At 40.8% G+C, this 27,581-nt stretch overlaps 1 protein-coding gene across 3 annotated transcripts in view; it reads right to left on the minus strand.

The window, feature by feature from the left end:
- Positions 1–27,581, minus strand: part of SGCD (sarcoglycan delta) — a 914,568-nt gene that overhangs the window by 117,088 nt on the left and 769,899 nt on the right. For all 3 annotated transcript variants that reach the window (XM_077895751.1, XM_077895752.1, XM_077895750.1), the window contains 2 exons: positions 25,508–25,595; positions 19,813–19,932 (listed from right to left, as the gene is read on the minus strand). In XM_077895751.1, coding sequence (XP_077751877.1) covers positions 19,813–19,932; positions 25,508–25,595 — 208 coding nt within the window. The remainder of the gene's footprint in view (positions 1–19,812; positions 19,933–25,507; positions 25,596–27,581) is intronic.

Genomic DNA, 27,581 nt, shown 5'->3' on the forward strand with positions numbered 1-27,581 from the left:
CATGCACCAGGAGCCCGACGTGGGACTCGATCCCGGGTCTCCAGGATCGCGCCCTGGGCCAAAGGCAGGCGCCAAACCGCTGCGCCACCCAGGGATCCCATTAGCTGATATCTATTAAGTGCTTACTATTTGTCAGGCATTTTTCTAAGTACCTCACATGGATTAACTCATTTAATTCTCATCGAACCCATGTGAGGCATACGCTATTATTATCTCCCTGTTTTCAGACGACAAGACTGAAACACAGAAAGGTCTCAGAGAGTGATTGTGGAAACCAGGATTGGAACTTTGGCAAATCTAGCTGCAGAGTATATCCTTAACTTCTTACTGAATGTGTCATTTCTTCTATCATGAGTTTGCGAACTGAGTCATATTCTCAAAATCTCTTCCTCCAGGAAAAAGACCACCAAGGAATAGTGATGGTTGGATATAGCTAATTCTCTGCTGAGGGGTTGTCTAGGTGGTCCTGTTTGAACTGCCACCTGTCCACACAAGACCAAGCAGATTCTAGCTTGAAAATTGAAACCAAGCAGCCCAGAGGACAGTTGCAGTGAGTGACAGGTACTAACTGGCCACTAAGAACTCACACTTAACTGACAATGATGCTATATGCTTTAACAGAGACAATCCTTCCCTTCCATCTTGATGACAACCCTATGGTTGAGAAATATAAGGCTTAGGATGCTAAGTAATAAATTACCCACTGTTACAAAACTAATTACTAATAGGACTGTGGAGAAACTAGACAAATTAGTCCCCTGGCTTCCATTTTTAACCTTCAAATAGAAATGTAGGGCTGGCAGCCATGTTGAAAGGTATGCAAGAAAGACCATCTCCATGTGAAAATGTGAGTGAGCAGAGCAGAGATAAAAGAGGTCACATGGCCTGTGAGGTGCAGGGGCAACACCTGCATTCTGGGAGCTTCCCTGACACAGATCTCAGAACACTTGACTGAATGTAGATCTGCAGCATGAAGTGAGGTCTGCCTCTTTGAAGAGAAAATACCACTCAGGAGGCAGTTCTTCACTTGTGAATGGTGGCTCAGACATTCCAGTTCACCTACTTTGCTACATTAAATCCAAGCGACGGCATCTGTAACAATCTTACTGCCCTTTGGCTTCAATGGTTTGTAACAGGCATCAAACCCTGACCAGGTACTCAAGCAGGGTTAGGCAATGGAGCTATGGAGAAAAGACAAGAGGAATAAAAAAAATGGAAGTTTCATTTTCATCTGTGCCCTTTGTCATTGCAGATCATTAAGACTTTAGCAAGAAATAAAGTCTAAAGGAAGAATTTCAAGAGATGTTCCACCTGCACATGAATCTAGGGAAAAAGGTTGAACGGGGACAATGTCTTTGTCTATTTAACATTCCCTCATTCTCATTTCAGTAGTAGAATAATTATTTGTTTTGGGTCAATCTACCAGGGATGTGATCACATGTTCCTCCCTACACATCCCACAAACACACAGAAGGGAATGTGACCTAGGGTGGCCAATCAGACTATCTGATTCTCTAGAAAGAGTGTTTGCTCCAAGAATATGCTACCCAAGCAGGGATGATCACTTCTCTTCCCCCAGTGACATCCCTGGCTGTCTGGACAAGGTGTTCCCATCTCTCCCTTGCAATACTGTCTGCTAAGGAGCTGCCCGAAGGAACTCTGTGTCTGGAATGAGATATTAAAAGCACCAGAGCTGGCCCTATCTGGAATTTTCAATGATGTGAGTGAGCAAGTTCCCTTTTTCCCTTCTTTTTTTTTTTCTTTAAAAAAAAAATACTTTCCTTAACCCTGATTAATTTTGCTTTCTGTCACATATAATTGGAAGCACCCTAAGTAATGCATTCTTTTCCTCTTGGGTGAAGAAGTTGATGTCATGACTTTCTATACCATGCCACATCACTAAAGCAAGAAGAACTGCTCTCTGGAGCCTACAAACAAGTCTGTCTTTTGCGAGAGATCATTATTCCTATATGACTTCACTTCAAACACCTGCTCAATATGAAATGGAAATCCACAGGGCAACAGAAGCCAGTCAATTTTCACTATCAGACAAGAGTTGTGAAAGCAAATGCGCTCAAGTGGCCTTCTGGGCTGAATTGGTGTAAGACAGCTTTGAGGGCATTTAGCATCTCTCTCTTTCTCTCTGTTTAACAATACAGGGGCAAGCACATTTTGTGAGCCTTTTGTAGTTTTTTCCTCTATTTCTGTAAACAGTGCCGTTGTCACACAGGAAAAACAACAACAATGGTGTCCATGAGGTCTGAATTATTCAGGACCAAAGAGTATGTTCTTAAATGTTGAACTGATTATCTTTTAGAGAAAAGAAAAAAAGCAAGTGTCAAAACCAAAATCTGCAGAGCTTTATAGCTCGGTTTGGGTGTTTGCTAAGTGTATCTTGTGCTGCTTTGTCAATCCAAGTGACAGTTAATCAATACTAATCTGATGCCAGTTGATTCTTCCCTTTCCATAAACAGGATTAAGGTATACTACCTATGAATATATTTTATCCCAGGCTGTAAATCCATATGCTTTAGTGTAAATGCATTAGCATCTCTTTTTAAATGGAATGCACCATGTATACAAGAAAATAAAGATGAATTACCAAGTTGTCCTGAAAAAATGCCTTTCTGATCCATTATGAAAATGTTTCGGCTTTCAAGGCAGTAGTAAGTAGATCAGGCATTTCCCATTATTTTATATTGTGATCTATATCCCCATCTCTGGGGCTACCTATTAAGTTAACACTCAGAATATTTTATGGACATATTGTCCTTCCTGGGTTGGGCAGGTGGATTTTTTTTTTTTTTTTTTACTTATTTTTTTCCTCTGCTTGTTAGTTTGTTTAAGCCTTCACTCCTCCTTTACATCAATATTTATTTAGTGCCCACTGTGGGTCAGGTGATGCCCTAGGGACGAGATAAGATGCTCAACAATAATCTACAGACCTCCATCTCTAATTTGCCCTAATATTGTCTAATTCTTCCATGGCCAGCTGGAGCAATACACACCTAGGGTCAAATACTCCTATGCTGGAGCACTTCAGTCTGTTTATGCACACCAGAGCTTGGTTAAGCAAAGACTCAATCTTCTAATGTCACTTTACAGTTGATGGGGAGTTTCATAGCTACTTTTAAATTCCAATAAACACCTATATGAAGGGAATGGAGACTCATTTAAGGGTGAGCATCTAACAAGTCCAGGACTACATGACAATAGTAATACTGGATGAGTGAGGAAAATATCTACCTCCTAGTTTGCTCTATAAGGCCTTGCTGCTCATGACAGAACACAGGTAAAACATTCTGCAAGGGCCTAGAACACAGAAAGAGTGCAATGAGTGTTAATGGTCATGATTCTGTCCCTGTTTAGCAACAGACATAAACCACTGTCAATCTGTCCATCCACCTACCTCAACGTCCCTTGGAATTTTAGGAATAAAAGGTGAGGGCTTGCCTTGTATGGGCCCATCAGCTTGCTTACATCTGATAAAGCCCTAAATGCAAAAAAAGGCCTTTATGATTTTGACACTACTGATTTTCCCAGAGGAAGTCTTTCTATTGCCTTCTATGGGCAGCTGGATAACCTTGTGAATATATTCTTCCAAAGCATGAACTCATTCTTCTGTGGTCCTACTACTCTCTTCCTACTTATTGTTTCCTTATGATGCCCCAAACGTTTCAGCAATCCTTAGCTTCCTTATGATCTCATGCTTGGCCCAACCTTTTCCCATTATGTGATCACTGGGCAAGGGAACACCATTCTTATGTTTCTTTGCTAGAATTCTTTTTTTTACCAGTATTACTTCGGCTTTTATTACTCAAGTTTGTGTGGGCTAATATATCGAGGAGTTAGAATTTCTTTTTTGTAAATATTATTTTGCATGGGTATTTTAAATATTAACTGTTGGCTTACAGGAAATGTTAAAGATTCTAAGAGCAACAGTAACATTACTTCAGGCACTTTGACTACATTATGCTATTTAATCACTGCAACAACAATGCAAGTTAGATACTATTATCAATCTTCATTTGCAGATGGGGAAACAGAAGTTTTGCCAGAGGTAATTTATTTTCTAAATGATAAAAACCAGTTAATTTATTGAGATTAGTATATCTCAGGAACATGGTAAGCTGTACATGGATATTACTTAATTCTTACAGACACTATCTGGAAAAGCAGGACTGCCCACCCATTCCCATTGTGCACAAAAGGCTCAGTGAGGTTGCTGACTTGCTTATGATCCTGCCTCAAGCAAGCAGGGGCACGAGGACTTGATAATGAGATCTGACTGAGATCTGGAAGGTGTGTTCTGAGAACTCCCATGGAAAGCCTATCCTGTGATAGATTCAAACATACCTATCTCCTCCCTTTTCCTCCCCACTGAATCAAATGTGGGGCCTAGATGTAGCTCCCTCATTTGAGTAAACAGACTTTAAAACATCTGGTTAGTTCCTTTTTGTGGTTTGGTGGCTGGAGTGGTAGAAGAGCTGAGAAAATGGCAGAAGGAAAAGATAAAACCTGTCATGGTGACACCTTCTGCTTAGTGAGAAGCAGATTTAAGCTCCCTGGGATGCCTGATTTCAGTTACTTTGTTATTATTATTATTATTATTATTATTATTATTATTATTATTATATATTCCTTTAAAAATAAACCCTAGTCTAAGTTCTCATCACTAATGGAAGAATAATATTGGAACTCCTGTATATTAAGAAATATATCCTCTACCATCCTCATCTTGGATTTCCCACCAAAGCTACTGTGTGATTCTGAACCTTTAACTGTTCTGGGCTTATTTTCTGTATCTATAAAGTAAAAGTAACCTGTTGCCCAACCGATGGATCAAGTTTATCATGAAGACCAGATGAGAGATGAAGGGGTTTTTCAACCTGCAGAGCAAAGTGCAAATACTAGTGACAAATGGTCCCAGATCAGAGAATTCCCCTGGATCAGATAAAGACTCTTTTTCACTCTTTAAAAACTGCTCCTTTTGTGTGTCCTCTTAAAGTCAGATTAGTAAACTAAATGTGATTAATTTAAGATTAAAAGCAAGACCTTCAACTAAGTCATTAAACTCTCTCTATACATATTCCAAAGCTCTCCAAAGGTCCCACCTCAAGGTCCCATTTAGGGACACTGGATGCTAACAAATCAATAAGCCCAGTGTCATTTTTGCTGAATGTTTTTACTCAGGCAATGCAAAAACTCTTTCCAGATTTTCATGACAAATGGAAACAGCTCAAGGAGAAAGCTCACTAAATGGATGAAGCTGACATACTTCTAATCCATTAGAGCAAAGGACTTTCAGAGACCCAGGGACCCCACAGAAATCATCCTCCCACAAGGCAATTGATCATAACTTGAGGAATTGAGGAATTATTTCAGGATTGGGCCAAAGCAGCCTTAGAGGAGGAGAAGGAAAAACCACCAATTTCAACACATCTCAGAATTTTAAAGAAACATATCTAACTATGAGATAACACATGTATTAATAGGGTAGTTTACAGGGCCTGCTTCTAACACATAATACACACCTTAACATTTGCCATTTGAGTGCCTCAGATGACAGATGCAGCCTGTCCTTTATCCCAATAATAGGTTTTTGTAATGGAGGAGACAACCCTGGTTCTCAATGGAAAGGAATGTAGGGGAAACATCAAAAACAAGCAATGTAATAAATGTGAAGGGCAGATAGCTAAGTACATATTAGAGCTAATACTTATTAGTGCTAGGCCCATATCAGTGCTAAGTACTTAGGTGCTTAACGATGTCAGTGATTCCATAAATGCCTTTTAAGGTCTACTTCGACTACAAGATTATATAATAAAGGAATGGATATCTATCCTATGTGACAGGCATAATTCATGCTATTATCAAGAAGAAACGGAGCTTCCTATTAGGGATGCCTTCTCTAGGCTGCTACATCTCTGACTTCACAAATAAAAGCAGGCCATCCTGCTGCTCTGATTAGGAGGCAGAGATTCAGACTCTACTGGTGTCATTTCCCTTTTCCCCATGCCAAAAAGCCATCTCCTGCAAAGCTCCCATCTTGAGTTCCTTGCTTCTGCCACTACTTTGGAGCCAAGCCCTGTTAGAAGGGCAGCAGGATCACCCTTCACCATTGGCTAACATGGTACACCCTGCTGTATGTACGTACGGCCTGACTTCAGGCACTGTGGAGGGGAGAAGAATGTAATCTACAACCTGGACACACACAAGTTATTTATAGTGGTATGTCAGTGTTCTCTACACCTTCCCTCTGGTACAGGGATTCTCAAACTCTATATTTGGGGCCAGGTAATTCTTTGCTGTGGCGGGCTGTCTTGTGCATCATGGGATGTTCAGTAGCTTCCTCATCTTCTGCCCATTAGATGCCAGTAGCAATCCACCCACCCAAGTTTGTGACCATCAAAGACGTCTCCTGATTATGTCATATTTCTCTGGGTTGAGGCAATGCAAAACTGCCAGAGCCATTGTCTGGTCCTAGTGTGTTGTAATATCCTCTTCCAACCAGCTCCAGGCTAACTCCATCCCCAGAATTTAATGAGAGAGCTCTGCTTGAGACAAACGGTCCGTGATTCCAAACAAGAAATGATATAGGCTTATCTCAGAGTTTGGAATCATGTCTGATTCTTGTTATATTCTAGCTAAATCCCCAACTTAACATAGAGTCTGTACATAAGTGCTAAGCATTAACATTAAGACAGGGGACCTTACTTAGAGATGCCAAGGACTCACAGATAGACAGAAGTCAGTAGGTCTGTGAACCCTGAAAAGGCAGATCTAACATCATTATTTTCACTAAACTTTAACTGAAATATAGCATTTCCTTTGATTAGGAAATAGAAAATGATCTGTAGTAATTATCATTCTGGGACTCTGTTACCAATAGAAATCACAGATTATTTCCTATCATAGTGAAGTTGTTACACACATCTGAAAACATTACTTATACTCATCACTACTTTGAAATGATGGTAATTATTCAGCCTATAGCTAGATCTTTTTATATGTTTGTAACAAAGAAAGACCTAAATTATTACATCACAGAATTGTATTTTATATTTGATAACTGTGTGACATTGGCTTTTTTTGGTCATCTCATATAAAGGGTTAAAAATATAATTCTGAAAAGAGGTCAAATGTCTTCAAAGGGGGCTATGACAGAAAAAAAAACCTCGTGCTTTAGAATGATAACTATTATAATTATCAGGCAAATGTTCAGAGAGCATAATCAATCTCTTAGAACTTTCTGTACCATCCCTAGTGGTCCTTGAGCAGGGAGGGCCATACTCACAGGAGAAATATAACTACTGCCAATGAGAGGTAGAACATGTGGCTGACTTATCTCACTGTAGGGCATCACATGGGGGGGGGGGGAGAAATCCACTCTTACTGTGTAACCTCAGATAAGTTGTTTTATTTCCACAGTCTTCTATCCCTTAATTTCTAAGGTGGTGATTTCTTTTATTTCTTTTTTTCTCCCTCATCCTAAGGGTCTTTAAGGGTAGATTTGGGCATCAAAGAAGATGGCAAAACCAAACCAAACCAAACCAAACCAACCAAACTAAAAACAACCACCGAAACAAAATAAAACAAAAAACCAACCCCAAAACCCTTTGCAAGAATTCCAGTCTAACTAAATGCTACTATGCAGAAGGGGATTACACATTCAGTTCTCAAGGACTGCATTAGTTCTTGTGTGTCAGCTCACTTGTGATTTGTGGTAGCAAAGACATTCCCCCATACTGGCTTCTCACACTTGTAATTAGTCTGTCTGAGGATCACAGAAGGAAAGAGAGCAGGAGAGAGAGAGAGAGAGAAAGAGGAAAGGGCTCATTTTAACAACCAATCAATTCAACTCCCATCCTGTAAGTCATTTTTTATCCCCCAATCATTCAAGTGATAGGACTAGGTTTTTCAACTGAAGTTCAGTTGCCAGGCTGTACTGCAAGAACAAGAATGGCTTTTGACATTATCTTTTCCTCCCAACAAGACCAGCTCCCCCTGCTTCCTCTAACTTCACCCACTGAAATCCTTCAAGGGCTAAGTGAAGTCTCTAATTCTCAGGGAAGGCCCCTCCTTGGAACATGTGTGGCCCCGATGTCCTAGGCCACTTTTAGAGTGCACAGCCTTGCACATGACGGTCTCTGGTACATTTCTCACATCTGATATTCCAACATAAGTTCCCATTCCCAAAGGCAAGTAGAGACCATGCCTTATAAATCCAAGGCCCCGGCATCCTTCCTTGCTCCATCAGACATCTGTGATCAGAATCTGCTAAAGAGACATATTTTCAGAGTCCTGGGGGGAAGAATTAGGCCGGAGGAACTTGCTTAGGCTATCATGCAAGGATGCTCTCATTAAACACAGCTGAAGCACTAGAGCCTGAACACTTCCCAATAACCAGTCAGCTAGACGGATAGGATGTTGAGAGGGAAAGTCATTTTCCTTGGCAGCTGAGATGCATTTAACAGCCAAAGAAGAAAAGCACATTACCTTCCTCCATAGCTCATAGGCACTCTGCATATTGATTTCATATCAGCTCTCTCTTTTGTTTGGTTAAATGCAATCTCTGCCACAAGCCTAGGATACAATACAAGTACTTTAAATGTGCTTTGACCTCCGATCAGCTCCCATCAAGCAAGTTAGTGGGAAGAACAATGGACCCCGTTCAGCATTCATCGGCCATGCTTGCACTCTGTCCAACTGGGATAATTCCACCCTTCCTCATACGCTCAGCCTGTTTCCTTAGGGCTGAGAGTAAAAATGGGCAAGGTGAGCTGTCTTGTGCACTGGAGGTCTGGGAGAGCAGGCTGCATAACTTTCTTTTGGGGATGTCTTTTTGAATTAAACTGCCAAGCAGAGACCTCACAGAGGTGTCTGGTCCCATAAACAGTGGATCTGTCTGACCACCCCCCAGATCATCCTCCCCATACCATCCTATAAATCACATATCAGATCCTGTCATTCCCGTTTGAAGCCCTTCAATGTCTTCCCATTATCCTTAAGTCTAAGTACCTTAATAGGATACACTGTGTCCAAGTTAACAATACAGTTCTATACTAGATGCATACACACACACACATCTCCACAATGATCCATGTATATGTGTATTTGTTGCTACATGTGTGTGATATATGCTAAAAGACTAGGCTCTTTATACTAAAATATGGAATTCCACACTTTAAATGGGTGGATTGTATGATCTGTGAATTACATCTTAACAAAGGTACAAAAACCAAACCAAGTAAAGACTCTAATAAAGTCTGATTATCTAGACTTATATCTCACTTCAGCTGTTGAACTTCTACATAACTTGCTTCTGCTTTGGTCAGTTTGTTCATCTGTAACATGAGCGTAATAATAAAACTTATCTTAGAGGGCTATCTTGAGAACTGAGTTAACACGTAAAGAGATTTGAATGGTATTGGGTAGGGAGTAAGTATTTAATAAATGTTGACTATCATAATTACGGCCTCTCTCTTTTCATGGCTGAGTACTCTGCTCCTTGACCTCCACTCCCTGGCTTTCCTGGAGTTGTAAAACTTTTTCTGAAAGAGCATGCTTCCCCGAGACTTTGTACATGTTGTTCCACACTCAGCCTTCCAATCCCATTTCCTGGACTAACCTCCATTTATCTTTCCAGTCTCAAATGAAAAATAATTTCCTTTGAGAACACTTCCTTGCTGGCTAAATAAATAAATAAATGAAAGAAAGATAAAAGAAAAAAAAAGTTAATATCTCCTAGTTTCATGTTTCCATGACATACTGTACTTTCTCCATGATAAGTCACATTCTTCTCATGTAAATTTTAACAATTGTCTTTCTTATTTGGCTGTGGATTCCAGAAAGGCAGTCACCGCACCCACCCCCCCAGCCCCCAACCCTAGCTCTTTGGTCAGCAAAGCAGCTGGCCACAGTAAGTGCTCAATTTGTTGAATGCAACTGAATATCTTTTTAAGTGAGAACTGCCTACACTATGGCTTAAATAATGCCAAGAACCTTCCTGTTGATGTCACTCCCTTTCTTTTTTTGGACCCATGAAATTTCTTGCATCATAAATAACTCCCATTTGTCTAAGTACACTTTTCTCTTTGGCTTGCAGAATCAAAATCATATCAAATACTTCCATTAACAATTCAGCCACAACCTGCACAGCACATTGCCTTAAGGGGAAAATCCCGAGGAGTCTCTGGCTGAACCCTCAGATGACTCCTTAACTCAGGCTTTGAGGGAAGTAAGTGATTTTTGTTTATTTGATGCTGATAACAACAATCTCTTCCCCCAAAATAAATCCTGATATGTTTATTTGCTGGAAAAAAACAAGCGCAGGTCACCCCACTTCCTCTGTCACCCAGAGCCATGCTCCTGGCTCTGCTGATCCTGCAGTTCAGGAGGCTGTAGGTCATTCCCCTGAATCTGCTAAGTCAATATCCCCCCTTACACTTTCCCTCAATTTCTCCTCTGAAAAGTTTCTCCGGGCCACTTCTGTTGGCTTGGTGTCCTACCCTTCTCTCCAGCATTTTGGGTAATCCTCTTAGTACATACTGCAGCCCAGTGCCAGCTTCTATATTCTATTTAACTTCATAAGAAATGTTTCCAGTGCTATTTAGTATTTCACAGAGAATGTGCTTTGACATTCCTACTAGCCTCTAACCTATTTGAGATCAAGGGAATTTTATGCTGTGTCCTTACATCCTCGCATTGGGCTTTGGTGATAGTTGCACAAATCATGCTCAATTGGAATCTGTAGAAGGAACAATAGTAATAGTCATTGATAAGAGTGGGCATTTATGTGCTTAGCAGTGTGCCAGGAAGTTTTCATACACTACATGGGTACTCTTACTACCCTCGTTTTACATATGGGCAACCTGAGATTTTCAGAATTTAGAGACTTACCCAAAGTTGTGCCTCTAGAACCATGAGAGGTATCCAGGCCATCTGTCTCCCAATCTCATACCCATCTAACCATTCTGCTGTCCTATATTACTGTTTTAAGGGAACTCAGACATTTGCTTCTATCCTGTGCCCTGAAGGGTTCTAAGTAATTTCTCTCTCCTAATTCCTTTTGTTTAGAGTCACCCTTGCCACCTGACCCATCATTCCTAGGGAAGGAAAGGTACAAAAGGGGTTAAGACTAGAAAAGTAGTATATAGCAAAAGCATAGAACAAGGTGGGAGGGAGAGTATAAGTCGCAGAGGGAAGTATTTTTAGCACTCTTTTCTCCCACTCAAATAAGCAGAATTAAATTCAAGTCCCTCCAATAAAGGAGAATGAAGTTAATTTCCTTCCCCAGTCTGCACACTGAGAGTTTCTTATTCACATTGTCATCTCATTAAATTCCTAGTGTCACTGTGAAACACCAACATTCTCCTTGGTCTCTGCTGAGAAGAAAGAAAAAAAAATCAACTCAGGTGACTTGTGGTTGAATAAGAATATTCTGCAACAGTGAATATAATTAATGAGAAAGGTGACAATACACCTAGCCTATATGGACAGCCTCTTGACATTGAAGATGTCCTGGGAGAACTTTATCCCCTCATTTGAAAATACTGTTCTCGGTATTAACTGCCAAGAAGAAAACTCTGATGATAAAAACAAACCAACAGATGCCTGAAAGCACATTAGCCAGTAGCTCAATGGAGAATTTTAAGTCGTGTTGGTTCCGCAGACAAAAAAAGCTGAAACATACCCCTCCCTCAATAAGTGCTGGAATTGGTTCTCTTGAAAGCAGCCAAATAGTGTACCTCATCAACTCTTTAATCAAACTAGAAAGCTCACAAATGTCCCCAACTGTCTTTTCTCCTCCTCTCTCCCTTCTACACACCCCTCCCCCCCCCCCCGCCTCATGTGCAAGTGCGGGAGACAATGGCTCAGCGACTGGGGAGGTCTGCTAAGGCAATGCTGCTGGGACAGCTGGCAACGTTTACACAGTACAATGAATCTATCGCGCTGATATTAAATCACATCTCCCTCTTGCCAAAGGGAAAAGTGTGCAGGGCCCAATGAATACGTTTGCATCAGGAATCAACCCCTCAAGCTTGGGGGATGAAGGTGCACCCAGAACCGTGGCAGCTTATGATGCCCGTGCACATGGGTGGATGGGTGCATGAAACAAGGTGGTGGAATCATGGAAGCTTTTGGATGGGCTTTTTTATTTTTTGGAAAATCATGACAATTTGTACTCTAGTAGCATTTCAGATGAAACCTCATTATTATTTCTCTATTGTAGAATTGTGCTTTTTCTCATTAAGTAGCTCTGGTTTATTAAGGTTGGGGTTGTTCATCTGAGACTCTTTTATACTCGGCTTTCTCGCTACATTATTTATGGGAAATGTATCTTTATGATCGAGTACATTATTTCTGCATTCCTGTAAATAATAAACCAGGTTTGGAATGAAATGCCGGAGAGGAACTCTACAACAGGCAATTCTTTTTAAATAGTTGAATGTCCTGTAGATTATCTCTGATCATGATAATAAAGAGCAGAAAGAGGGCCCTGGCAGGTTCCAGGCTCCTCTGATTTGTTACGCAAATGTTCCTATTAGACTGGTAGGCTCTCATCTCTTAAGGATCAATGTCTGAATTACTCAGTTTTCACCACCACATAGAAGGCACCATGTTCCATTTTTACTGTAACCCTTAGGCCTCTCTCATGTTTCTTCCTACTCACTGATGAGATACTTCAGAAAGGAAGAGAAACAGAAAAAATGGAGGGCAAAGAAAAAGGGGGAGAGGTTGTTTATTCAGAACCACACACACTGCCTAAGTGATTAGAGTCAAATAGCCAACATCACATGGCTAGTAAGTATGGTAGAACCAGTTTGTCACATTCTAAAGTGCTGAGTTCCTTCTCATGGAGAAAGACAGAGGAGATAAGGAAAAGCATAAGAACATAGGATGGGGACCTTAACATGTGAGGATGCCCCCAGGAGGGCAGTCACAGCCTTGATAAAGTTGCCCTGGAGGTTTGTTCAGTGGAAGAAATGGGGAAGGGGTTGTTGGATACACTCTATTTGAAGAGAATCTGTGAGTTCTTGCTCTGGGATGCCCTCTTAGGTCATCTCTTCGGAATCCTTGTGTTCAATCTGTATGGATGACTCTTTGACTCTCTGCTAGCGGACCATCTCTTGTGGGCTTTTTTGTTGGCATTTTCCACTAGACACCTGGCCTCTCTCTCAGGTGCTCAAGCAGCAAGACCCAGGGCATCTAAAGCTGAACCATTTATCTCCAATCCCAAACCTACTGTTGCTCCTCTATAGTTCTATTAATGATGCTACAAGTGTCTGTCTGACAAAGTACACAATACCAGAGCCGTCCCTGACTTCCGGAACCCTCTCGACTATCCACATGCACTTAGTTGTCAAGTTCCATCAATTCTTCTTCAAAATGCTCTTTCCCGTTTGTTCTCTTTTCTCTTTCCATTCTGGTTTAGGCCCTTATGAATCCTCAATGAAAGCATAATAATATTTTCTTAACTTAGGTGCACATTCTCCCTCCCTCCCATTCTCTACACACAAACATTCCAATGTTCAAAATCTTTCAATCTATTCTTGTAACAAATACTACTGAGCACTTGCTCTGCAAGCACTATTCTAGATTCTGAAAAACAAAAGTTCCTGCTGTCATAAAGCTTACATTCTAATGAGGAGGATATAATGAAAATAAACATATTTTACATAAAATAAACTCTTTATCACAACCACGCATATTGTGCTATCTGTCTGAAGAGGAATAAGGCAGAGTAAAGACACGAACCAGGAGTATGCAAACTTTTTCTGTAAAGTGCCAAATAATAAACATTGTAGGCTTTGTGGGCCATATGATCTGTCTCAACTACTCAACTCTGCAGTTGCAGTGTGAAAGCAATCATAGATGATACTTAAAGAAATGAGCACTGCTGTGTTCCAGTAAACATTACAAAACTAGGTGGTGCATTTAGACTCACTGGTCCACAGGCCTACGTTGTCAGCACTTGGTACAGACAATGAAATCAGGAGTGTGCTATTTTTAGAAGACAGCCAAGGAAGAACTGTGATGAAGTGACATTTAAGCCATAAAGGGAGAGGTCTTTTATGCATAGATTGGAAAAGAGCATTTTATGTATAGGGAAGAGTAACATAAATGCTGAGAGGTGAGAACGTGCTTGGTGATGAAGAAAGGAGGGCCACATCTGGGGAGCTGAGTGAGCAAGGGGATGAGAGGTTGTAAAGCATCTTCTGCTGATTGTCACAATTCTTGGGTACCATGGTCTCAGGCATGGCTGTCAGGATTTTCCATTGTCATACCTTTGATGACAATAATGAGTATTTCCTGTTTCTTGTCCAGCATCCATTCTTTCTCCTGGACACAACATCCCAATTTCCCTTTGGACAACTGTCCCCTTTAGCTCATTCTTGGTCATCTCCAACCTTAGCTCTAGCAGTGGAGATATGACCCAGGCCTTGCTCACCAGCTAACTCCATCACTGTGGTCACAACTAGTTCAGGGATGGGCATGTGGCCTGCACCAGTCTAGCCAGAGAAAAAAATCCAGGCCTTTGTTGGATATATATTCAAGATATAAAGAAGATAAGCACTTTCTGCTTTTGAAAACAAAATGCATGATTGTATAACAGAGTCCATAGGTGTTCAGGAAAAGGGACACCCTGAATTTTGGTTACATTATATGAGCCACTGAATCTAGCCTAAAGCCAACTACTGATGGACTTTTCTATCACATGAGTCAACCGGTCTCCCCACCCCCCCAACCAAGTGACTCTTGACTAATAAACATGTGTTGTTCCATTCACCAAGCAAATACTCCCCCTATGGGCTCTGATGCACCAACATGTACTCAAGGTCTGGTTCAAAGCTTCTCAATTAAGCAGCTATCTAAACTCTCTCTAGCATACCACCCCATCACAGTTGGCTTCTGTAATTCCAATCTCTTTGTTTCTATCCTTCTAAGCAGCTTGTTTTTTGCATGTGTGTTTCAACTCCCTGAAGGGACAAAGAACTCCCTAAGAGAGCAGGGATAGGGACTCACATCTGTGTATCTCCAGGACTCCAGCTGTGGTGACTTAGAGATTCAGGTCTATAAATGTATATTTGTGTATATGTATATGTCATACACACACACACACACACACACACACACACACGTATCTATTTAATGAATGACCACCACTAAAAACACCCCACTCCTTTCATCATAATTATCAATTGCCAAGTTGCAATAGAAAGTTTCATCAAAAACTAATTCAGAAGGCTAAATGTATCATCTGATGTCTTCCTAAAAAAATTAGCATCAGACCACATTTAAATTTCTATAAATCTTCTGCTAATTTCAATTGCTTTAGAATTAATTAAAAATGTTTTGCAATCGATAATACTGTAACTCAAATAATTAGCATCAAGTAGCATCTAAAGGACATATTTAAAAAACTAATCTAGAGTATAAATAGACCTAATTAACAATTAGAATAACGTTTTATAATTATGCTTTGTTTATAAGTGCTAGAATGTCCAATTCATTGTTCAATGAAATTGGTCATTAATGAAAATCAAAGTGATTTTTCCCTGATGTCTCCATGAAGATGCCTCTTCGATGCACTGACTGTTATGTTGCCTATTTTCTTGGTGATTTTTAAAGACTATTTCTGCTCAATATTTAATAACTTTGTTCTATAATTAAAGCTGAACAATATCATGCCTTATCTTGCACAGTAACTTACACCTTTTTGGTAATTAAACAGATGGGCCTGACTACAAATCTGAATTCTCTTATGTCTGACCCAAAGAGATAACTTTGCAGAATGGAAATCCCAAGGATGGCAAAGATATCAGGACCACATAAAGAGAGACAGGGCCTGGTACCTGCAAAGAGACTAGAGAACCAGGGCACTAGGAGACTAAGAGAATGACAGCCCTTATCAGCAGAGTTAGGGAAGTGGGCTCTGGAGAGGCAGGGAGTTTGCTAGAGGACTCCTAAGTTCAGCTGCAGAGAAGGGAGGGAGTGATGTCTATGCAGAAAAGTACAGGCTATTTGCTGGGAATTTGGAATTAGAATTGAGAAGGCAGTTCAAAGCAAACTGTGATTTGGGGTTATTTGAAAGGAAGCAAATGTTGAAGTCATATATAAGTGTGGAATTTCCCACAGAAATGTGAAAAGAGGAAAATGAGGGCAGAGCCTGGAGGGAGTCTACACCTGATGCCAAGTGTGAGTCCATGTTACTTGTGAGATGAAAGATGGGTTAGTGAGGGCAGCAGAGGAAAAGTCAGAGACCTGGGAGGACTATGGGGCAGCAGAGTATCTAGAAGCCAGAAAGGGAGGGATGGCTGGAAAGCAGTTGTCCAGTTCTTCTTCCCTCTCCTTGTGGTGGTCGTGTGTTAGGAAGCTCAATGAAATCTAATGTAATAGAAGTCACGCATATAGTGTGAAGACTGCCGAGATTCAGAGCCCGACTGCATCAGTTTCTCTCTATGCAGCTTTGGGCAATTTCACATCCCTCTGTGCCTCAGTTTGTTCCTCTGTATATCAAGATGATAAGCCAGGGCCCTCTCAACCAATGTGGTTATTCATAGTGATTAGTTGAGCATTTTACCCAGAGTAAACCCTCCACATATGTTGGCTATATTCATCTGTGTCATTTCTGGAGCAACATGGTAAAGGCTGAGCCTGAACTCACTGAAAGTTATCAGCAAAACTGGGGCAAAGTTGGGAGTGTCTTAGGTCAGTGGTTCTCAAACTTTCATGTGCATTATATTCACCCAGAAGGCTTATTCAAAGACAGTTTGCTGGGCCCCACTCATGAGTTTCTGGTTCAGTAGGTTTGGGTGAGGCTTGAGGGTTTGCAAAACTAACAAGTAGACTATAGCTGAAACTCACCATTCAGGGACTCGCATTTTCAGAACCAGTATCTTAGTGACTTGAAGAAGGGATCCTATAATGGGGAATTCAACCCAAGGCCTTCAACCCCTCCATCATGTAAGTCAACTTGAGAACACACAGGTAAGCAAGACTAGCCTTGTGTGCCCTTGGGTGACATGGACAGTGCAGTACTTCTTATCAATAAAACGCTCTTTCTCTGCTGGCCCTTCCTATGTCCCAGAAATTCACTAGTCTAAACTTAACTGATATATGCATACTTCTACAAGGTCTCTGCCAATTTCTAAGTACATTCTTACATGAACATACAGGATTGCATAAAATTTTAGAATGTCATGGGTCCCCTGAAGGCCAAGTGGACCAAGAGAAACTATCACCAACATGATGGTTAGCATGTACCAAGTGCTTATTGTATGCCACCCACTGTGCTATTCACTCTACATACACTGTGCCATCCAGTCCTTCCAACTACTGTGACCACCAAGCATTATCATACCATGTCACAGAGCAGAAGGATGCCTAGAAGGTGAAGTGACATCCTAAGGCCCTGGCTGATGAATGACAGAAACCAAGATTCTTGGCCAGTGTCAACTCTAAAACCTGTGCTCTCAGCTACTCATATATGTGGCTCTTGTCTGCTCTCTTTCCCTCAGGAAAGATGTGCATAGATAATAGATCAGCAACTATGGTCTATCTACCTTGATCCCCCCCATATATCTTCCGGGATAAAAACTTCCAGATAGTTGAACTATTCTTAATGAAGTAGGGCTTCTAGACCCTTGGTCATACTATTCAGGGTCCTTTGAATGTGCACAAGGAAGTCAATGACCTGAAAACTGAATAGGTGGATGTAGTTATGCAGAGAAGAATGTAAACAATTGAATTAAGTTGCTATATTCCGGAGGTATTATTCTCTTAGGCTTACTCCTTAATATTTTCTACTGATATTCTTACTCAACTATCGACAGAAATAACTAATTTATTTACATTATGTTTCTTATTATGTTTATTCATTCTCCCATTCTTCATTTTGTTCCATTCTCTTTGTTTCATATACTTGGAAACTAAAGCTTAGAGAGAAAAATAGACTTGAGTAGGGTCACTCAGATCCTAACTATTTGAGCAAGGATTCAAATCTAGCTATGTTAGAATCCACCAAGAAATATGCATCCAGATTCAAACATCCCAAGAGCTTGCTCAGTCTGATGACTCAAAAAGACAAACTTCTCATTAAGCTGAAAATGAAATTGCCTAAACTTCTCGTTCCACACCATATGGCTGAATCCCAGCTGACAGGAAGCTCATTTCTGCAACACACCAGGCTCATTTCACTGAGTAGGTTGATGCGAGATATGTGGGGTGGTCATTTCCTAATCTTTTTAGTATTGATAGCAGCAGTGGTATTTATTATGATGCGTCCTTTCTACATTTTAACATAAAAAAGCAAATGTTCCTAATGATGGAAAGAGACAAATTTTATCTTAAATCGTTCTCTAAGTAAAATAGCACAAGCATACACAATGACAACAACAACAATAACAAAAATATCTACCTCTTTTCAAGTGACCCAAAACTACAATAGTCTTCCAGTCCTTAGTCTACTGAACAGTAGGGTGGGGAAGGTTGGGGGGGGGGTGTTCTTAAGTGATACCATCCTAGTGTTTTTACACAAAGATTAAGCTGAAGTATTTGGACATCTAAAATTATCCTGAATCTTTCCAAAGATTCAGATTTTAAAGAAGCAAGGTGACTCACAAAGTGCCAAAGAACTAATGGGAAGTGCCAAACCACGTTTGTACAAAATGATCTTAGCATAAGATATCATCATTTTCCCCCCTGGGTAATTATTCTACAGCGGGTATAGAAAAATACTCTTGAACAAAAGGAGAGCCTGAAGTTTTCGTGTTTGTTTCCCCCACAACCCCCCAAAACCTAGAACAAATATGGAAAGTGCCATTTCTACAAATAATAGAGAAAAACATTAATTGTAAAGGTTGGCCAAGATCTTAGAACATATTTATGTGCATTTAGGTGTATTGAGGCTGGGGCCCAAGGGTAAGGATTTGAACCATCCTACCACTGGTGCTTGATCTTAGACAAGTTTCTTTATCTTTTCAAGCCCTAGTTTACTTATCTGAATATGGGACAAATTTGAGGAGGTAGCAAAGTATAGTGCTCTAAAGTGAAACATGCCAAATTCAAAATACCTGGTTGATGTAACATGAGCTCATTTAACCCGAGGGACCACTTGAGATGGTAGATGTTCTTGGCTCAACTGAGAAAAGAAAACCAGCTCAGTGATATCAGTACCTTGCCCAAAGCCACAGAACTAATTGGTGACAGAGAGCAGGGATAAATGACAGATTAGCTCCAGCACCAGGATTCCTAAATCACCATACTAGACCATATCAGTAGGCAGCCACAGAACACTACTTTGTTGAATGCTCAAATCTCAGGAGTCCATTGGTGGCACCATAGATATTCCTGCAAATGTTTTCACGAATATATTCTTGGGTCCTTTCACCAGAGCTTCTGATTCAGTGAGACATGGTTGGATCTGTGAATCTAGACTTTTCAGAAGTTTCCTAGGTGATTCTTAATTTACAACCAGGTTTAGAAATCTCTGAATCATGTATATGTCTTGACTGCTTCTACCAAGACTGCCAGTCTGTGAGGATAGGATATGCTCCATTATGCTTGTTGGCATGAACATGCATCCCCATCCAAAGCTAGGTGTTGGCAGTTATGCTACAAAAACTCATGATTTGAGATATTTTCATGGTTGGACCAGGTTCTGAGGTAGGGGGTAGGAGGAGTTCATCTACCTTAATTTAAGAGAATCTCGGTAATTGACCTAAATCTCTTCTAAGCACCATTTCACTTTTCCTCTAAAATGTATACATTGGCATCAAATCAATTAAATGATTAAAGTTTCCTTACCTAAAACTCTTAATCTCTCAGCTCCCACCACCACCTCATTGTTATCTGCAGAGAAAAGCAATTTTCCAGAAACTGTCTTTACTTCAAACTTTTTGCCATACGCTTCTACAGCTTTTGGACCTAGAAGGAAGAGATAGAGACACACACGCACATTAGTCTCATTGCATTCAATTACAAAGAGCTTTTCATAGAACATATACATCTGACAAGATTGTATTGGACTTTAATGTACGTGGATTGGTTTTCAGAAGCCAACCGTGAAAAATCAGTCTTGTGACTCTGGCCATGCCCTGTCAATTACTTTTAATCATATGCTCTCAGGCTATGATTTTAAAGACCATCATGTCCTTTCTTCAGACTAATCCTTGAATGAGGTTTCCCTTCACTAACCACTAAATTACTGTCAAATTCTTGTAGATTTTGGCTTGAATGTATCAAGGCACAGAAAGCTCACCACCTCTTGAAGTAATCAGGCTAACTCTGGCCAGCTCTAACTGTTGGAAAGGGTGTTTTTAAATTCGGTTGAAGTCTGTCTCACTCTGTACCCTTAACCCAGTAGCTGCATGTGACACCCGACAAGTCTACTTCCTCAGTATATAGATCATTTCCTGGCAGAAAAGGCTATAATATATTGCAACTAATTGTTAGAAAGTTGTTGAATCTTTTATGCTAGAATTTCATGCAATACATTTTAGAATGTTTATCATAAGACAACAGATGCTGTTCTTGAAGGGCTATAGTGGTGGCATCTTCTGATGGGGACAGATACAAGTTTAAACATTTATTAATGAATCAGAAAACTGCAGAGTTTTAAGTACGATGGAAAAAAATAAAACAAGTTAATGTGTTAGAATTTAAAACAAACAAACAAACAACAGGAGACATTTCAGTTTATCTGAGCTAGAGCTACCTGAATACCTCAAGTTCAGGTGGCTCTCAAAAGCTGCTTGGCAGAAATGCATCAGAATAACCTGGGGGTGTAATCATCCTCCCTAAACCTCATTCAGATCAAAAGGAATTTATCTTTTGGTCTGGAAGTTCAGAAAGAAAAAAAATTAAGGTTAGAGTCTAGAAATCTTATATTTTTATATTTTTCCAAAACTGCTCAGGGGAGTCTGATAGAGCATTTTTGTTTCTAGTTATTTTTCAAAACAGTGTCACTAAACCATAAAAAGCAGTAATGAAAGGGCCCTCAATGCCTTCCAGGCAAAGACCAACGGGAACACACATACAGGTGAACAAATTGGGCTTATTATTCATTGCTGTGATTGGCAACCACACAGGGCATATCAGTAAGAAAGAACTTATTACAGTATTTGGTATTATGTTATTTTGGGGCTAGGTTTAAGGAAGCAAGGCTTTGCTCTGCATTAGGTGCCGTTAGAAAGTAGGCGTAATTTTACAATTGGTGAGTTAATAAATTTTATCTGGAGGCAGAGAAGACCAGAGCAATGCTAAAACTGTAAGGGACAAAGAAACAGCAGTCACTGATATTAACCAGGACTGAGGAAGGTTCAGTCATTTTGATGGTTTGGATAAATGTTTCCATTTTTGTTTATTTTCAGACATGATTAGACTTGTCTTTGTTTTTTGATTTGTCTTGATCCTTCATGATGACCAAGTAGCCTTGTCTGGTGGTGATGTTCTACAAAATTATTTATGTTCAAACAGGGCAACACAGAGGCTAGGCTTTTGGTATCAGGCCTGGACATCTAGGGCTACTTTCCTCATTAGCAAGTCTACCAGACTAAGAATCAGAAGATAAGAACTATGTGCCAACTTCCTCATTTTTTGGTAATGTGACTTTGGGAAAATCCTTTGATCTTTCTGAACCTCATTTTCTGCATCTGTAAAATTGTACTATCACCATCTATCCTATTACCTTATAGAAAGGTTAAAAGGATCAAATTATATGATGTTTATAAAAAGAACTTTGTAGGTGGAAAAGTGGTGTGAAATGTTGGGGACTGCTCTCATGATTATCATCACTGTCATCATAACCCATCACCATTTTTCTAATGCAATGGTCCTAACACATTGAAAATAATTAATGACAATCACCTCTCAATGCACTCGCCTCATTCACTTAATCATGCCAATTTGGCAGCTAATACACCTGATCTCCTGCTAATACACCCACACTAGTCTTCTGACAAAACGAAGGGCATTGGAAAGGCTCCTGAAATGAGTGGGAAATTGTAACAGACATAGCAGAGACTTTCCAAATGGCATGGGACTTAGCCATGACTGCCTTCATGCTGTAGGTGAGAAGAACAAGTGGGAGCAGAGCTAAGGGCTCTCTCAAGGTCACAAGGTCAATTAATGGCAGATCTGGGTCTGGAACTAAAGAATTGTTCCATAGAAGAGGGATGTGTGTTTGTCTAGAGAGAGAAGAGGGTTAGAGTCAACACATAAGGAGCAGCTAGGAGGGGAGCTTTCGGGGGGTTGGAGGTGGCATAATGGAAAGCTGGAGATAAGGACCAGAGAGCAATTCTCAAAGAAAGGAGATGGGAAGTGAGGGCTTTGGATTAGATGATTCTGGGAGGGGTGAGATGTGATTGTCTTCTTGGTCATACCAAAATTTTAAATTAAATCTGTTAATACTTCGGGATTGTTACCCCTTTTCTAAGGGGGAGAGTGGAGATCAGGAGGTAAAGGAGTGTTAATAAATGAATGAATAACCTCAGGACAGGTATGGGTTTAAGTATAGTTTGCCACTCTGGATCTAGTTAATGGCATAATGGGGGTGACTGAGGTACAAAAATTCTTGCTTGGGCCTTGCCCCAGGGAGATGGGTAGTATCATGAGATAAGGCCCTTGAGGAATCAAGGACATCTGCCTACGTAATAAAGCAAGTCTGCTCTAAATTTACTACTGGTTTGTGAGACATGCAAGAGAATGTCCTAAAGACACTGAAGCAATCATAGAGTTCAAGACACAATTAAGTTATCTTGCTTTTCAGGGTTTCTTAGAACACAAAAAGGAATATATCTACGAATAGCCAGAGCCATTTGCACATATAAAGCTCTGTAGTTGGGGATTTTAGCCAAAATCTCACAGAACAACTACTGGCTCAATGGTGCAGATGGCTTGTCCTTTTGTTGATTTTACCTGGGGCTGCCAAATGGCCTAGACATGGCTGAAATCTTAAAAAAAAAAAAAAAAAAAAAAAAAAAGATTCTGGAGGGAAATGCAAATGGGGCTGGAGACTACTTAGGAGTTCCCTCAGTGAACCCACCGTTCCTCTCTGGGATGGAAAAAAATCATTATTTGTAATCTGTAACTACTCTCCAGTTAATCTCCCTCAGTGCATGGTGGTATATTTTGAGTACTTCCTTAATGCATCTCCTACACAGGGAGAACTGGAATCCATCAGGAAACACCAGCAGCCCCCACACCCAGCCCATGCCATGAAGCAGGGCTCATCCTGCCTAATTCTTCTTCCCAGCTCCCTTGAGCCTGAGACCCTTCCTCACTCTGGTTAGATGCTATGGAAGGTTTGCTTACAACCCCCCTCTTTGCAGGCCAGAGGGCTTCCCATATGGTTCACTACAGAGAGGACACTAAATCAGCAGCAAGGTGGGCCAGATGAGCTTTTGTGGCCTAATCTGACAATTTGGCTATCATTGAAAGCATTGTTCCATGAGGAAAATTTCCCTGAATTACTAACATTGGAATTTCTTCTGGGATTTTGAGACATTCTTGAGGTCAGAAATCCTGATCCTCAGGATTGCCTTCCTAAACCTGGCTACTTGGATGGAGAGTGGTCATTTGCTCTCAAATAGGTACCCCACCAACCATAACAAACTTTAGCAGATCCTGTCTCCTGGAACTGATCTGTGCTTTCCATCACGTGCATACATGCAAAAGGAGAGCCTAAAGGAAAACTTTACTGGGTGAGCATGCATGCGTATATGTACTTAGAATTATATTTTGAACCATCTATTATCCTCTCTAGAGAATCTTGAAAGGCTCCTCCCAGCTGGTGTTAGAGTAGCTTTTGGTCCATCTCATTTTAATATGAGCTATCTTGGGCCTCACTGTGAGAGCTCAGGCTAAGTGTATCAGCTGCCAGGAGGGCCTAACTTGGACAGAGGAGACAGGAAGACAGAAGACAAGGAAGGAAGAAAAGAGGAGAGAATGGAAGAGAAAAAGGAGAGAGAAAGAGAGAGAGAGAGAAGGGAGAGGGTGTGGGGAGAAGAAGGAAGGATGGAAGTAGGGTAGGGGAGATGAGAGGAAGGGGTAAGGAATTTGGGGAGAGAAGGGAGAGGAGGAGGTTGGGTTGGAGGGGAGAAGGGGAGAGACGCCAACTTAAGAGTAGTCACTTGGGGACTTCCAGCTTTATCAAAACTAAATTTCTCAAGTAAACCAAATCTCCCATGGCAAATAAATGGCAAATGATCAACAGGCTAAATAAGTTCCTTTCTGAACAGAAGAATCAGGGAACGAGAGGTTGGATTTATTTCCCTCCTGGAGGCAATTTTCACACATGCTGCTTAAATCACTGCTTACTGAAGCTGTTTATTTAATTATTTAGCATTGTGACTGCAGGCCAGATGTTCTGTAAGCAAGGCCGACAATCCAGTCACACACCGGAACAACATGTTTATGGATTATGGGCTTCGCCGTGCGGCAGTTCCATCCAACCCAGGTCGATGGTCCAAGTTACCCACTGGCCATGAGTCTCCAGCCATCAGATGCAGTGATCCGGCAGGGGACAGAGACGCTTTCCCCAGCAAGGCTCTGGGCACAGGGCACCTGTTTCCTTGTAGCGTGTTTATTAGCAGGGGCTCCAGATGTTTTAGGCACAGTAATGTTTCAGGGTATTTGGGCAACTGGCTTCTCACGATGTCCATCTGTATACTTCTCTCTTAGCCCCGAAGCCAAACAAATGGCATTCTCTCTTTGAAAGTGTAATAATGCCATTCAGACACATACCTCTTTTTCCCTTCCATTGTCGGGGTACATAATGGCTCTGTTCACTGCAGCTCATAACCTACACTGGGGCATTGGTCATACCACACAACACATTACCATGAACATAAAGCCCATGCTGATCATTATAATCATTATGTGAATAACCAACCCTTGTTTAAATTTTAGGAAGATGCAGCTTAAAATCCAGTGAGTGCTTTCCATGACTGTTAGGAACAGATCTGCTCTACTAAAAGAAACCACACAAACATCATCAGTGGAGATATATCTGCATTTTGCAGTTGAGTCAGGTTCAAAGTCAGCACATACCACAAACATGGCATGGATTTAAATTGCCTTTAAAAATCCCCTTTACACCCCATAAAGTCTGTGTGCAGGGTTTTGTGTATATTGTGCTTTCTCTCAATTAATCCAACACAGCCAAGCTTTTCCTCCAGCATTGGAGCAGAGAGCTTTTCTGTTGTTGAGCACCAGATGAAGCAGCTGGCTTATGTTTAGGGGCCATGTTACATGAAAAATAGTTTATTGCCCCTCTAAATGAGTATTGTTGGATTTGCCTAAGTTAAATGTGTGTGTATGATGAGACTCTACCCTTTAGTAGAATCATAGAACACATGCTACCTTCTCCTTCCCCATACTATAAAGCATGTTAGTGCACATTTCTTTGTTTAGTTCACATGGTATTTCATTCACTCTTTAGTTCTATGTTATCTGAGTGCTTAGTGTAGACCAGGTACTGACAAGTCCTTTGTTTTCTTACCTGTTATGAGCTGAGTTAGCACTTTAGTCTGGTCGTTGAGAATGTTCACTGTAACATTTCTGGCTGATTTGAAGTACAGGGCATTACCCTGTAATGACAAAATAAGAGAAAGACATGAAAATGGCAGATTTCTAAGCAACAACAACAACAACAAGAACAACAAACCCTATAACCACAACTCTCCAAGGCACTGAACTGGTCTTCGCCAAGTTCTAACTGATATGTCTTTATTTGAAAACTCCAAATGTTTAATCTTCCCCATATACGTGATAATTAATTGGCATTCATCCAAAATGGATCTCCGCCAAAGAGATCCACAGAGACCAACATACATTCAAAATAGATTTCCTTAACATACACACATAGTTGAAACAGAGACAACCCAGTGACAAAGAGTCTTTTAGATCTTACTCAGATGTTTGTTACCTTTGGTATACAGAACGATCAGGAATGATTGATAATCTCCTAATTTCACCCTTTCTAGTTCATAATTTCTCTCAAAGAACCATAGAGAGTCCTTAATGAAGAACAGAAAGCATGTATAAAATACCTGAGGTCAGCTCCTCTGGCCTATCCACTTGCTGTGAGAATCCAGGGCAACTCTCTGTGCTTTCAACCAATTCTCTGTGCTTTCATTCAATTCTTCCTTTGTCAAAAAGAGCACCCCAGTCCATTTTCACCCTGGGCTAGATATTTCTGAGAATGACTCAGAATAGGGGCAGGCACACTTTTTCTGCCAAGGGTCTAATAGTAAATATTTTAGCTTTTGTGGGATGTACAGTCTCTGTGGGTAACTACTCAATTGCTCATTGCTGTTTTGGTGCAAAACAGCCACAGACAGCATATAGACAAATGGGGATGGCTGTATTCCAGTAAAACTGTATTCATGGACAGTGATAATTGAATTTCAACAATTTTAAATTTAACATAATTTTACTGAATCATAAAACGTTCTTCCTTTTGTCCCCTAATCATTTAAGAAAGTAAAAACCATTCTTATGCCATTGGCCAAAAGAGAATAGGTACAGATGCTGGATTTAGCCCATAGGCCATAGTTTATCAACCCTTGGCTTTCGATGTTCTCCCTTTCCTGGAGTAAACTAAAGCCACAAAGTAAAGGGTGAATTGCTGCCAGAATATGTCAGTATCCAGATAGTTGTTATTAGAAAAAAGGAATGTGGGGGTAGTCATTATCATCTTTCTAAACCTAAATACCACATGGCATTTATCTGCCCCCAAAATTCTTTAATACCACAATGCATCAAGGCGCAAACCCAGAAAAGCCATCATCCTAAGAGCGGTGCAGAAAGTGAAGATAAGCAAGACTCCTCTTTACTTTTAAAGTCTTAGGATCTAATAGGAGGGATAAAATGGACACACAACACCAGCAGAGAACGATGGTGCGAGGGTGGGGGGGTGGATTAAGGAGCCCCAAACAAAGTGTGTGGGGGACCTTCCTGAAGCATAAGATTATTTATTGTTTGAGGCTGAGGAGTGGGAAGCAAAGGAGATGTTTGTTAATGCTTAAGCTGAGCCTTAAAAAGAACATAAATAGGTTTCACCAAGATGAAAGGAAAAAGGGAGGTCATGGAGGTAGGAAGGTTGTGGGATGAGTATCTAATGTCTCTTTCCTTCTAAAGCTGACAGGGCGTAGGAGGGGATTCGTGAGCTCAGCCTAGCATCTGCATGTGGGAGGGCAGCTGGCCAGCAGTGACAGGCAGCCACCACAAAGGCATTTTTCCTGTAGACTGAAGGTCTAGAATCATGGTCTCCCTCTCCCAAGCCACTGTGGGGGACTCCAGTGAATCAGGGGTTGCCCTGATGAAACAGTCACTGTCTCTCTCCCTGACACTACAACAGCAGCTCTGGCTCAAGGTGAACTTCTAAAATGGAGAACTTATACCTTATACCTGTGACCTGCCCACGCCCTGGAGAGTCAGTTCACCTTGGGCCAGAGCTGCTGTCCTAGCGTCAGCTAGAGAGACAGTGACTTCTGTCTCATCGGGGTAACTGCTGATTCTCTGGAATCCCCCACAATGGCTCAGAGTTAAAATTCTTCCTGATGGTAAACTTT

The sequence above is a fragment of the Canis aureus genome, chromosome 4 (assembly GCF_053574225.1).
Source record: "Canis aureus isolate CA01 chromosome 4, VMU_Caureus_v.1.0, whole genome shotgun sequence".
Taxonomy (NCBI): domain Eukaryota; kingdom Metazoa; phylum Chordata; class Mammalia; order Carnivora; family Canidae; genus Canis; species Canis aureus.